This window comes from Lissotriton helveticus, chromosome 7, assembly GCF_964261635.1.
Source record: "Lissotriton helveticus chromosome 7, aLisHel1.1, whole genome shotgun sequence".
Taxonomy (NCBI): domain Eukaryota; kingdom Metazoa; phylum Chordata; class Amphibia; order Caudata; family Salamandridae; genus Lissotriton; species Lissotriton helveticus.
The window spans coordinates 1,599,869,787-1,599,884,370 of record NC_136068.1 but is presented as its reverse complement, the minus strand read 5'-3'; the positions used below and the strand labels follow the sequence as shown (position 1 = coordinate 1,599,884,370).

Sequence of the window (14,584 nt, the reverse complement as noted above, 5' to 3'; positions counted from 1 at the left end):
AGGTTTACAAGTCTTTGTAAATCTAGGTTTGCATCAAAATACATGGAGATTGCATGGGAATGCCCATGCTCCACCTATGTAACACCTACCCAATGCAAAGTGACGGTAGCGCCATGCACTGCATTGCAATACTTTGCATTTACTAAGCCACGCAAAGTAGCGTTGATTAGCTCAGTAAATTCCCAAAATGATTTTGCATCGGGGCTGCGCCACAAAAGTGACGCTAAATCCTAGTAAATCTGGGCCATAGTTTTGCTGCAGACGTGCTTCACACCAGCCCTACTCTGAGATAGACCTCTTTCAGCTTTTCTTGCCAGCTCAGGAAGGCTGATATAAGTTACACAACCTCAATCCGAGCACACTCTTAGCTACCATAAATGCCACTGGGACATATGCCCCCTATCTGCATCGGAGACAACAGAGAAAGCGACTTACCGAGTTGGCCAAATGGGAGCCGTCGAACCTGTTGAATCAGAACAAAAACAGCAACATGTTAGAAAGAGGCACGATCGAGAAAAGAGAGCTCATTAGTGAAGCAGTAGAACAGCTTTAATTCAAAAGAAAGTGTGGCTTCAGTCATTGGACAGTAAACGAGACATGAACTGCGAGGCACCTGCAACGTCCAAGCACACAGCATCTATGGAATGGCATTTGAAGGAGCTCTGCTGTCGAAAAGTTACGGTACGAGGACTCACACATTTTGTTTACTAAGGGCCATATGTATCAAGCAAATTTGCATTCGCAAATTCGCCGAAATTCGCTAAATGGTATGTATGAAACATTTTGACTGCAAAATAAGGAATCGCAAAATTTGCCATTCCTTATTTTGCGATTACACTTAAGGAATCGCAAATGTTGCGGTTCCTTAAATGCAATGTATCAAAGAAAAAATATTTCAAAAATGCCCATAAGGATTCGCAAATTATCACCAACTTCTAGTTGGTGGTAATTTGCGAATTCTTTTCAAATCCAAAGGTGCCATATGACGCTCATACATGCCCTTAGGGCATGTATGTGCGCCATATGCCCCCACATGTCATTTTCAGGGGTGCAGCAGGGTGTTCTTGAGACACCCCTGCACCCTTGAAAATATTCCTAAATTGCGATTAGCAAATTGCTAATCGCAAATTTCCCCTTCATTCCTATGGACCTACTGGCCCATAGAAATGAATGGGAACTATGGACCTCCTGGCCCATAGAAATGAATGGGAAATTTGCGATTAGCAATTTGCTAATCGCAATTTAGGAATGTGAAGGAATCGCTAAAAAGAAGCGATTTCCTACATACATACCATTTTGCGATTTCTAAATAGCGATTCCTTAAAAATCGCTATTTAGAATTCGCAAAACGGAACTATGATACATATGGCCCTAAAGGTATTTATTTATGTAGGTCAGAAACAATAAGCGAGAGTGGTGGAGGCTGAACCTTTACAACAAAACTGGGGTCGGCAATCCAGCTAGTGGCGTGAGTAGAGTCTGCAAAACTCTTGAAAGACAGAGATTTCACATGTTGTTTTACCAGATAAACATCAGCTATATTTACCCACTTTTTCCACGATGTAGTGCTTTATTAAGTTTACCAGAGAGGGAGAGGATTTTGAAAACACACATTTACGGTGAACTAGCCGACATCCCCAATATGTGCGCACACAAAGACACACACACCTCCCCCTCCACCTGTCCTTCAAAAGGCCATCATTTTGCAGATACCGATGAAAAAAGAATCACCTTTTTCACGGTTTGTCTCTCCACGTGGAATATTTCTAGTACAATGGGCTTTTCGAGGGAATCGTTTAATTCGAAGACGAAGAAGACATTAGAAATGATGACAGAAGTGTTTTGAGACACATAGCTGCCAACTAACCCTGTGTCTTGAGGGTGCCTTTCAGACAGGTCTGTCATTTTGCCCAAAGAACTGAGCATTCTGGGATTTGTAGTTCATTATTGCCAGGATAAGGCCTCAAGTCCCAGCTTGCTTATATAAAGGGCATGGAAGCTGAGCTCGCATGTGCCTCAGAAGGCCTTGCCTGGCCTCATTGAACCCGACCCATAGGGGTTGTGAAAGTGATATCACGTGCCTGTGCCCTTGTATCTAACACAGGAAATAGCATCACTCATCTTTTGACTTGTGACGTCGTTCAAGTGTTTTAAATATTTTAGAAAGCAAAACTGCAGCATTTTAATAAACAAAGCAGTGGTTACTAAGGGAACTCGCTACAGAGAAATACGTTTTCTCATTTAGTAATCAGATATGGGGTTTATCGGGTTTGGATAGCGGCCGATAATGCTGGTAGGTACCAATATACCGCTAACAAACGCGACTCCCTTTACACCAACGTTACTGCACTTTCCAAGACACCCAATTTAACGATACCTCCCAAATCCCGCAAGCCTGGCTTGCAAGTGGTAACTGCGAAAACTACATGTGAAGTGAGCATCACTCTCGTCCTTAGATGCCGCCAAAGAGAGGCCTAAAGTTGTATGGGCAGGTCTCTGGCGCGTTCACATGGCGAGGCGGGCTTCATGAAGCAGAAGGCCCGAGCCTAGGGTCAGACGGTGAGCTGGGCGTGCATTCGGAGCACGTGTCTGAGAGCCCGGCCGGTGGGCGCCTGCGGACGGAAAGCTGTGAGCCGTGACTCCTAGAAGAAGCTTCAGCCGGAGACACGGTGCCTGGCCTCGCCCCCGGCGCAGTCAGGTGGTGAGAAGTTTCCTCACACCCACACCAGAGCCCCCCATTCTCTGGCCCGAGCTTGGGGCCCGCTTTGCATATGAGGAAGGCGGAGGTTTCATTGCTGGATTAAGGTGACAGGCAAACAACAATCTGGGGCCTGGGCCAGCGAGAGAAGCCCGACTCTGGGAACAGGCAGAAATGCAAAAGTTTGTCGTTTCTATAGGTTAATGGGTCGATGCACTTAGTGCAGTGTGCGCAGCAAAACACCCGTAGGAAATAAATAGAGGACTTAAGTCTTTCTGCGACGGCCATGACAATATGTACTATCAAGGCAAGGAAATATAAACACGTGCCCAGAACTTGGGAACCAGTGATTGTGCTATGAAGGTATATTATTAATGAGCATGTCCTAAATCATGCTTATTCGCCACCCTTGGGTCCCCTCCTGAGGCTCAGGTGCGTTGCATGCCTCCAGGCACCTGTAACAAGCTGCGATCCCTGCAGAAAGAGTTCTACTGAAGATGCTGCAGCATGAAGGAGGTTCTGGAAGATGCCAGTTCAAGCTCCTCACACACGCCTACAAAGCTCTCCATGACCTAAGACCTGCCTACACCAACCCTCGCCCATCCCTCCCGCATCCATCACAAGGAGCTTCTCCTACATCAAAACCAAGACCTTGAACGACCTTTCCCTGGATCTCCGCACAGCCCCTGGCTGACAGGCTTCAGACACAGACTCAAGACCTGGCTCTTCTACGGAGACCCGGCTCCCAGATACCCCTAGGGGTGACAGTGCGGTGCTCTACAAATGCTGTTAGATTCATTGATTGATTGAATCATCAGAAACCTTCCGCCCCCTGACACGTCTGTCATTAGACTCGAGTTAGAAAATATTCAGCAATCAGACCTAAACCTAAGGCTGCTAGATCAGTGCTTCCCAAACTCTTTAGAACCACAACCCACAGCGTAACTAAAGCATTGTGTGGCAGTGCACTGTCATGTACAGACCACATTTTCCATTGAAACTGCCACTAAATTTCCACAGAAAGGCAGCTTTACTGATGAAACTATAGTGCACACAAATGATAACGTGTGGAAATCGGGTTTTTGTGAATATCTATACTTTGTTTATTGCCAAGGGCCTTTTTATGATGTGAGGCGGACCATCGTGGATACGGATCCGACCGACTTCCGGTCGGCGGTCCTGACCGCTGAATTACAATGCTACTGCACATGGTGAGGTCGCAAGCTCCCTTTCCTGCATGGGAACTTGCGCTGTGGTCAGAAACCGGACGTAGCACAAGCTCCCATACAGAGAAGGGAGTTTGTGTTCATCCCTGCACTGTGTGGAAGGCACCACACAGTGTAGGGATCAATCAATCAATCAATCATAACATTTGCATAGCGCACTACTCACCCGGAGGGGTCTCAAGGCGCTTGGGGGAGGGGGTCCGCTACTGCTCGAACAGCCAGGTCTTGAGTTGTCTCCTGAAGGCGAGATGGTCCTGGGTCAGACGAAGGTGGATGGGGAGGGAGTTCCATGTCTTGGCTGCCAGGTAGGAGAAGGATCTTCCTCCGGCGGTGGCTCTTCGGATGCGTGGTACAGCGGCGAGGGTGAGGCTGGTAGACCGTAGCTGGCGGGTGGACGTGTAGAAGGTCAGGCGGTCGTTGAGGTACTTGGGGCCCAGGTCGTGGAGAGACTTGTGTTCGTGGGTGAGGAGCCGGAACGTGATCCTCTTGTTGACGGGGAGCCAGTGCAGGTCTCTCAGGTGGCCGGAGATGTGGCTGCGTCGGGGGACGTCCAGGATGAGTCGGGCGGAGGCGTTCTGGATGCGCTGGAGAACAAGGGGGTGCCCACTAGGCCACCAACCAGAGGTCGCTGGTTGAAGGGGGCCCTGCTAGGAGCACCCAAACTAGCTTTCCGACAGGCTTTCCATGTCGGAAAGCCCGGCATGGAAAGCCTGCCTGAAACCAAACCCCCTCATCCCCCAGCGCCTTGAGACCCTCATGGGTGAGTAGCGTGCTTTAAAAGCCTCTGATTGATTGATCATAATCCAGATGGCGTAAAATGCCATCCATATGGTTTACGGGCCGGTCTCCGACTGCTCGACAGGAAACCCGTCGGAATCTAAGCTGGAATGACCAGCCGGTTTCACTTCCAACTGCCTAAATTGTAATTAGGTGGTCGGAAGTGAAACCGATGATATTGGTTGGAATGCCTCCGACTCAGAGGCTCTCCGATCGAGATCGTGATCGGGCCTCAAGTGTCTTGATTTATTTTGATCCTATTAAAATCTTTGTTACCATCACACTTCAGAATTACCAAAAGATTAGCTTCATTTTTACTTTCCCAACTGATGAATTTTACAGTTCTTTGTATTTACATTTAGTTCTGTGTTACAAACAAATGACATCATACAGCCTTTCCTTTCCCACTACCTATACTCTAGGAAGATTGTCACAAAATTAGCTTTACTTTTCTTTTATAACTCTGACTGCAAAGATAGAGGAAATGGTCAACACAAAGCCCATATTAAAAAAACATAAGCAGCAATTTGCCAGAAGACATGGCCTGATATTTGAACTGTTTTTGAAGCGCAGCAAATGAGACAAGATAAATACAGAATTCAAAGGCATCTTTACTTATTACTTGACTTTCACAACCCATCAAAAATTAGCGTGTGACCCACCAGTGGGCGGCGACCCACAGTTTGGGAAACAATGTACTAGGTTGATCGATATATGAGGTCAACCCATAGACCCCATACATAAAAAATGCAGCCCAGCCACTGTACTAACGCACTGCAGGGACCGATCAAGTCTACGTGCACATACAGAGCACTGCTGCTTGGGGACTTCATGGCAGCCGTGTTAGCTTGGCTGGTCAAGCACGATGCACTGTCTTCCGTGGTCTCAAGCTCTGTTCCGTGGCAGTTTCAGACACGATCTCCGCCCTCTCGCTTAACTCCGCGCCATCTGGTAAGAGCTCAGAATAAGTGGCGTCACTGGGGTTGGTGTCACCCGGTGCGGGTAACTCATGGTGTCACCCCCTCATGACTTACCGCATGGACCACCTCTGTCGGAAATGTACGGTGCTAGGTACTGTCTTACTCCCTCTAGCTCCCTCTCTCTGTCTAGCTCCCTCTAGCTCCCTCTCTCTGTCTTACTCCCTCTAGCTCCCTCTGTCTCCCTCTCTCTCTGTCTTACTCCCTCTAGCTCCCTCTCTCTCTGCCTTATTCCCTCTAGCTCCCTCTCTCTCTGTCTTACTCCCTCTAGCTCCCTATCTCTGTCTTGCTCCCTCTAGCTCCCTCTCTCCCTCTCTTATTCCTTCTAGCTCCCTCTCTCTGTCTTACTCCCTCTTGCTCCCTCTCTCTCTGTCTTACTCCCTCTAGCTCCCTCTCTCTGTCTTACTCTCTCTAGCTCCCACTCTCTCTCTTACTCCCTCTAGCTCCCGCTCTCTCTGTCTTGCTCCCTCTAGCTCCCTCTCTCTGTCTTACTCCCTCTAGCTTCCTCTCTCTGTCTTACTCCCTTTAGCCCCCTCTCTCTTACTCCCTCTAGCTCCCTCTCTCTCTCTTACTCCCTCTAGCCCCCTCTCTCTCTGTCTTGCTCCCTCTAGCTCTCTCTGTCTTACTCCCTCTAGCTCCCTCTCTCTGTCTTACTCCCTCTAGCTTCCTCTCTCTCTGTCTTACTCCCTCTAGCCCCCTCTCTCTTGCTCCCTCTAGCTCCCTCTCTCTCTTACTCCCTCTAGCTCCCTCTTTCTGTCAAGAGCCCTCTAGCTCACTCTCTCTCTGTCTTACTCCCTCTCTCTGTCTAGCTCCCTCTCTCTCTGTCTTGCTCCCTCTGGCTCCCTCTGTCTCCCTCTCTCTGTCTTACTCCCTCTAGCTCTCTCTCTCTCTGTCTTACTCCCTCTAGCGCCCTCTCTCTGTCTAGCTCCCTCTAGCTCCCTCTCTCTCTCTTACTCCCTCTAGCTCCCTCTCCCTCTGTCTTGCTCCCTCTCTCTCTATCTTAATCCCTCTAGCTCCCTCTCTCTGTCTAGCTCCCTCTCTCTGTCTTGCTCCCTCTAGCTCCTTCTCTCTCTCTTACTCCCTCTAGCTCCCTCTCTCTCTCTGTCTTGCTCGCTCTAGCTCCCTGTAGCTCCCTCTCTCTCTATCTTACTCCCTCCCTCTAGCTCCCTCTCTCTGTCTAGCTCCCTCTCTCACTGTCTTACTCTCTCTAGCTCCCTCTCTCTCTATCTTACTCCCTCTAGCTCCCTCTCTCTGTCTAGCTCCCTCTAGCTCCCTCTCTCTTGCTCTCTCTAGCTCCCTCTGTCTCCCTCTCTCTCGGTCTTACTCCCTCTAGCTCCCTCTCTCTCTGTCTTACTCCCTCTAGCTCCCTCTCTCTCTGTCGTACTCCCTCTAGCTCCTCTCTCTGTCTTCCTCCCTCTAGCTCCCTCTCTCTTACTCCCTCTAGCTCCCTCTCTCTCTGTCTTACTCCCTGTAGCACCCTCTCTCTCTGTCTTGCTCCCTCTAGCTCCCTCTCTCTCTGTCTTACTCCCTCTAGCTCCCTTTGTCTCTGTCAAGCTCTCTCTCTCTCTCTGTCTTACTCCCTCTAGCTCCCTCTGTCTCCCTCTCTCTCTGTCTTACTCCCTCTAGCTCCCTCTCTTTCTGTCTTACTCCCTCTAGCGCCCTCTCTCTCTGTCTTGCTCCCTCTAGCTCCCTCTCTCTTATTCCCTCTAGCTCCCTCTCTCTCTGTCTTGCTCCCTCTCTCTCTGTCTTGCTCCCTCTAGCTCCCTCTCTCTCTATCGTACTCTCTCTAGCTCCCTCTCTCTGTCTAGCACCCTCTCTCTCTCTCTCTGTCCTACTTCCTCTAGCTACTTCTGTCTCCCTCTCTCTGTCTTACTCCCTCTCGGTCCCTCTCTCTCTGTCTTTCTCACTCTAGCTCCCTCTCTCTCTGTATTTCTCACTCTAACTCTCTCTCTCTCTGTCTTCTTACTCCCTCTAGCTCCCTCTCTCTCGCACATTAAACCGGGGGGGGGGGGGGGCAGGACTCCCTCCCTTTTACACTCTCTGCCGCTTTCATGTGGTTTCTCTTTTAAAGCTTTTCAAGATGCAAAAAGAAATCTGTGTACAAGGCACCAGCGAGTTTGTAGACGTGAGAATTTTACTATATGAAACAGCTAAAGTAAAAGCCAATTTCCAAGCGGTTAATACCCCCCCTCACCGGCCCCCCCTCTTTAGCACCGTGTCTTTTTCCATATAAATGGCGGGGGCCCCTCATTACTACACTTTTCAAACTTTAACTAATGAGAACATTTTAATTCGAATAGGTGAGAAAATATCTCGATTCGCTGTTGTTTTTAAAGCGGATCGAGTCTCTCCGAGGCCTTCGGGTGCGGTGCAGGGGGTGCCATGTACAGAGGCCTGCTGGGGGGGGGGGGTGCGCAACCAGATGGTGTCACCCCCATGTGAGGGTGTCACCCGGTGCGGTCCGCACCCCCCGCACCCCCCTAGTGACGCCACTGGGACCCGCTCACTGCAGCAGTGCTAGTAACAGAACAGTTGGCTCCCTCAACTTGCAGAGTTAAGTGGCCCTCTCCAACCCTCTCACACCTGACTCACTCTTATGGCTCAATCACGCCTGGTGGGGCTGCCTCTTTTTGGTACTTGAGGGAGGTGGGTGGAAGTTGCCTAAAATTCAAGCAAATTGCATTGCTTTGAATTACTTTGTGTCAAGGGGGCGTCCTGTGGGTATTATATATTACACTACCATGCATAGTGTTTGTTGCAAAGCCCTATCTACTAACAATATAGGCAGGGCTTTACACCCAAAAAACAACTCCGAATTGAGGCAGGTGCAAAGTAGTATTTCCACATACTTTGCAAATGTGCTGCACTACTGAAGCGCACCCTGCAAGGACAGAAGCTTTGCTAGACTCACGCAGCCACCTTCACACTATGATGCAATGAAGTGTACGTGGGGCTAGGCAGCCTGAGTGTGCCAGCTCTTATGAAGAGAGCCTCAGTACCATATCTTTAGAAAAAGCCACTGTCTTGCTTTCTCCCTTTCACGCAACGCTGCACAGATGCGCGTGAAATAAAGGTACACTTGCCCCTTTTCTGACTCAGGTTTTTCTGTTTTTTCTTTACAACGTCGCCGTGAGCACTGTAGATTCCTCAAAGGGCTTCATGACAAAAGAATTTACATTGTAGGCATTTAATACTTTCTAAAGCAATAGCTATGGTCTACGTATCCTAATGTTTGCACCAGGGTTTATTGGCTTACTCTGAGACCTACAACCCTGCAAGTGTAAAAACTCATCCACAGTCAATTTCATACATTATTTGACGGCCTGGTCATTTTTTCAGTGCACAGTTTCCATTCACAGGTTTCCTGTGCACTGATGTGTGCTAGGATGCACACATGTACAAAACATGAACATACTTTGTTCCACACTATCATTTTGCGCACGCATAATTCAAATGTATGGCACATGAAAAAATAGATGTCAGCGAAAAAGACTTGCACTTGTGTTTGATGCAACTAAGACATGCAGAAAGGTCGTGTGCATCTGTAACCTCTCCGTGGTGAATAGTCCCCAGCACTGGGATATCCATGGAGGTACGAATGCCAAGTGTTCAAACCTATAGCTCCTAAAAACATCGTTGTCAGGTGCTGTGAGGCCACTGGAGCTCCCTGTCCTAACCTCTAATTTTATTCTTTCTTACTCATGGGTCATGCTTTTCATCCCATTCATTCATATAATGAGCTGACTTCCTCTCAACTTGAAACTCCACTTGCACCCGAGCTATGGGAACTGAATGGTGGACCGCTGATTGCTGGGCCGTCAAAGGAGCCCGCACTGTTACCCTTCCTACCATGGGAGATAAACTGTTGAGGCGCAGAAGGTAGCACCCCCTGATCTTGTTAGACAATGATGGCGGCCCATGCAAAGCACGGAAGTAGGACAACTGCGCCATTTATAGCACTCTGAGTGCTGAGCCTACCCTTTCAGAGGGTGCGGATGGACAATCTCCTTGACCAGTCAACTCACCGTGATGGACTGGACCATCTACTGCTCCGGGGCAGGGGTACAACTGCCCCAGTGGGAGCCATTGCCCCATTTGGGATCTTTAGGTAGATTGGTTTCTCCAAGCAAAGTATCATCTGAGAAGGAACCAAGTTCATGCCCGACGGGGAATAAGAGTAGTGGCACTCATGTTCTCCACATTGTACCATCCCCTAGTTGTGGCCTCAGACAAGGATGAGAAAGAAAAGAGCAACTGACAGGTGGTTGAGCAGAGGAAATGCCACTTTTCTACTCACCTCCCCCAACTTTGACACCAGAGCAGAAGGAGGAATGTAGGCCCTCTTGGGGCAGTTCGCTGTGCTGTTTTCCCTGACACTGGGACAGACGCTGCAGTCAGCCTACAACAATGACACTGGTTCCAAAGAGCTGGTCAAGTGCAACCCCTGCTGGATGTCTGCTCAGGAATACATTAGCAGCATCCATCCAGAGGCTGTATCTTTTGGTTAGTGAGTCCTTACTGAGCCCCTCGGCTAGTCCCCTGGGTCTACTGTCAAAAGAGGGGTGATGAGGGAACAACAGGGGGCTTACTGGTGCCACCAAAACTGGCAGCATCTCATCGCCAGAGCTTATGAGTTCATTGTTAAATTCAGTGTTAAATTTCTTGAAAAGCTGTAGTTTAATCTTCGCCTACTTGTACATTGCTGTTACACTTGGTGTAAAAGAGAAGGTGGTGACCCCAGAGAGCCTGTTCATGTTTAGGGTGATTCCTTTTTAGGCTAAACCCTGTGATGGTTGCCTTGAAGACAGCAGTTTTCAGTGACACTTGGGCAGATCACCAGGTTCACCTCAAGAAGGTGCTGTGGGCACTGTAGAGATTTATCTCATGATCAAAGCTACCAAATGCCCGATTGGCAGAGGTCCATATTTTGAACCAGGTGGGTGATGAAAAGACAGAGCCTCCCAGATGAAAGATCCAGGCACTCCCCCCCCCCCCTCTCTCCCAACTCACACCCATATGTTGGCATCCTTGGGCCTCACTACGTACATTCAGAACGGTGTAAAAAACAATTTGACCAATTCAAAAGAGCTCTGTCAGGCACCAGTCGTGACAATGATGGACATTCATAAGCCCTTCACTGTTCAACATGCATCGCTGACTGTGGGACTGGCGCTAAATTAGCTTATTCCAACAAGAGGGTTAAGAGCACCCCTGGATTTTGCTTGTTATTGGATCCTGCTCGGGAAGGAGAGCTAAGGTGTCTAAGCTTTACAATTGTGTCAGTGACCCTCAACCTCCCTTGACCATGCAGGCGGTGGGGTGGTCTTGCATCCTTTCAACAACAGTGACATTGAACACTGAGCTCACAGGTGGACCGCCAGGCCTTGCGTACCCTTTGTTGACCTGGGCACTGACCATCAACTAGACTTATGGAGGGGAGCCAGCACCTGAGAATTGTTGATCCCCAGGTTTTACATTTAAAGAGGCATCAGATAATGCCGTATGAAGCCCCAGGCAACTCCTGAAAGATGAGGACTTCAGCCAGAGGACGGTAGAGAATTACAAGTGGTCCCTGAACCGCAGAACAAGGACCCTACCTAAAACCTATATAGACTATAGCCTTTGAACTTATAAGACTCGAAACACCAGCCTATACCATTCTTTCTTATTTTAATTATTTTGCAACTCTAACTTTTTTAATAAACATTTTTAAATTTTCAGTGTACTAAGCTTCCCTGGACAGTCACCTTCTGTGTCTGACTCAACCTTCACACCACCTCCCCTGACCTAGGCCTTGACTGGTTGGCCGAACTACCAAGGAGAGTCCAAGCGGTGTTGGGGAGCCAGCTTTCCACTATAGACCCAGTGCCCAGCAGACTGGTCAGTGGGACAAACCTGCAGTCTCTCATTTTGATACAACTGTCTGGTCCTTGCAACCTGTTGAGTGATGGGAAACGCCTAAACGGTGCAGTATGGCCCTGTGGCCCAGTTTGCAGTATTTTAGGAAACATTGGAAGGCTGTGTGTGTGCAGACGTGCAGACTACATATTATGCTAAAAGGCATTTAAAGGTCAATAAATATAGTGTGGCCCTGTGCATTGGTCTGTATTAATTTAGAAAGTATCCAAACAGTCCTAGGGGGCTGCAGTGTCCTGTGTTTTAGGCTATAGTGCACTGAAGCTGACTTTGGCTGTTTTGACTCATTGCCCAGCCTGCAGTGCGTCACACACCTACACGTTGCTACATTACATTCCCTTGTCACATTGTATGATACTACACAAAGCGCTGTGAGGCAGCACGGGTGCAGTGCAACCCTATGCCCCAGCCCGCAGTGCTTTAGTAGCCTCACAAGACTGTGTGGGTATAGCAGGGGCCTGTTTCTCAGTTGATAGTACATTAAAGCTTTAGGGGGGCTGTGGGACAGTGCTGTCCTTTGTCACATTCCACGGTGCATCACACTACCCCCAGGGTGCACAATGGCCTGTGCCTTGGCCTAAAGTACTTTAGCATGCAACCCAAGCCTCTCTGTGTGCAGCACTGGCCTGTGTATCAATGAAGAGAGCATTAAAGCATTAGGGGGTCTGTGAGGCAGTGCAGTCCTTTGTCCCACTATATGGTAACTCAGAAAGCATCACACTACCCCCAGGGTGCACTATGACCTGTGCCTTGGCCTAAAGTACTTTAGCATGCAACCCAAGCCTCTCTGTGTGCAGCACTGGCCTGTGTATCAATGAAGAGAGCATTAAAGCATTAGGGGGTCTGTGAGGCAGTGCAGTCCTTTGTCCCACTCTATGGTAACTCAGAAAGCATCACACTACCCCCAGGGTGCACTATGGCCTGTGTCTAAGTCTACAGTACTTTACAATCATGCCAAGCCTATGCGGGCGCCTCAGGCTGCTCTGTGGGCGCAGTGGGGGGCGGTGTCACACCTTGCCAGGTTTCGGGCGGCTCGATCATACCCTATGGGTACTTTAGGTGTTTCGTGTGACAGTGAATTAAATTCAGCTGAACGGGACTGCCGGCCTCGCTGGTAGGTCCGCCCTTGCTGCGTGACAGTCGGAGGACATGTGATTTCTCTCCAGACGGTGGAACAAGTTGCTCCACAGGAAGTGTTTACTAATCTCTCTGGGGACAGATGGGTGTTTGAGAAACACACTGCAAGTGGATGACAACTGTTCACCCCAACCCCCCCCCCCCGCCCTTTTCCCGGCTGGGATGTGACCACTTTGCCCCAGTCTTTCGGGTGCACCCGCCTGTTGGGAAATATCCTCAATTCATAATAGGCCAGTCCGGCATCTCTTGGCGCCTCTTCTGTCACCGTTCAGCATCGAGGGGGGCTAGGAAAACACCCGGGGGTGCTGCGAGGTGTCTGCCGTCGGTGGGGGGAGCGGGGCTCGCTATGCTCAAACCTCATTAGTGGGTTACCCAGGGCTGGTATGAACCCCGGCGATGGCCATTAACAGGTTGTCCAGACTGGCCTCTGGATCAACCTTCTTTTTATGAGGGGGGACAGGGTTGTGCCGGGTTGAGGCCAGACCCTGTTTACCGCCATTAACAGGTTATCTAGACTGGCCTCAGGATGAACTCCTGCCGTGGCACCTTGAAATTAACTGGGTTGGGCTGATGTACCTCTGTTTCAGGTCTTTGAGGGTGAACACGGCTGCTTTGAGGATGGCTAAGTCTGGACAGAGGCAAAACCTCTCTCTGAGGTTGCACAGGGCTGCGCCCAGGTTAGCATCTGTCTCAGGTTTTTGAGGCTGAACAAGACTGGGCCAAGGTGGCACCTTTGTCTCGGGCATTTGAGGTGCAATGGGGTTCCGTTGAGGTTGCCCCTTTCTCTGGGGTTTTTGAGGTGCAATGTGGCTGGGCTCAGATTGTACCTCTGTCTTAGGTCCCGTGGGGTTGAGCAGGGTAAATGAGGTACTAGTGCTGTAAGGCTGCTGTGGTTGTACTAGTACTACCGACTCTGGTCTCGGTAGGTTGAGCAGTGCTGGCCTGAAATGTCCCCCTGCCTCAGATATTTGGGGCAGTCCAGGGATAGAATGTGGCTGCGTCCTCAGCCTCAATTCAGGGGCGTAAGACAGGCCCCTGCAGCCCCCGCAGTGCGTGGGGGCCCTCACCCTCCAGGGGGCCTCGTCAGCACCGCACTTCTGCTGGGGAGCTCTAGATTGAGTCCGGAGGGGGGCCCTTCACGTACCCTGCAGGGGGCCCCCTCAAGGTTCGTTACGCCACTGCCTCAATTCTTTGAGGTTGAACAGAGGTGGCTGAGTTCTATGTGGCGACGTTGTAAACTCTGAGGGGTCCTTCCCGCTCTGGAGGGCGCGTGCGCACATTACCCTTCTCGGCGCAGCAGAGACAGGCGCCTCTGGTACACACTTCTGACACGCTGCAGCCTGGGCCACGCGCCTCCCATGCACCTAGAGGGCTCAGACCTGTCTGACACAACCGCGGGACACCCCGGGGGATACCTCGGGGAGGACTGGAGGTGCGCGTGGACACCTCTGCAGCCAGGGCCACGCGCCTCCCATGCAACTCCAGGGCTCAGACCTGTCTGATACAACCGCGGGACACCCCGGGGAGGACTGGAGGAGCGCGTGGACACCTCTGCAGCCAGGGCCACGCGCCTCCCATGCAACTCCAAGGCTCAGACCTGTCTGATACAACCGCGGGACACCCCGGGGAGGACTGTAGGTGCGCGTGGACACCTCTGCAGCCAGGGCCTCGCGCCTCCCATGCAACTCCAGGGCTCAACCTGTCTGACACAACCGCGGGGCACCCCGGGGAGGGCTGGAGGTGCGCCTGGACACCTCTGCAGCCAGGGCCACGCGCCTCCCATGCAACTCCAGGGCTCAACCTGTCTGACACAACCGCGGGGCACCCCGGGGAGGGCTGGAGGTGCGCGTGGA

The 14,584-nt window shown here is 50.4% G+C and overlaps 1 protein-coding gene across 2 annotated transcripts in view; it reads right to left on the bottom strand.

Annotated features, from left to right (window-relative positions):
• Positions 1–14,584, bottom strand: part of SPIB (Spi-B transcription factor) — a 41,995-nt gene that overhangs the window by 24,196 nt on the left and 3,215 nt on the right. For both annotated transcript variants that reach the window (XM_078655209.1, XM_078655210.1), the window contains exon 2: positions 436–463. In XM_078655209.1, the coding sequence (XP_078511335.1) occupies positions 436–463 (28 nt within the window). The remainder of the gene's footprint in view (positions 1–435; positions 464–14,584) is intronic.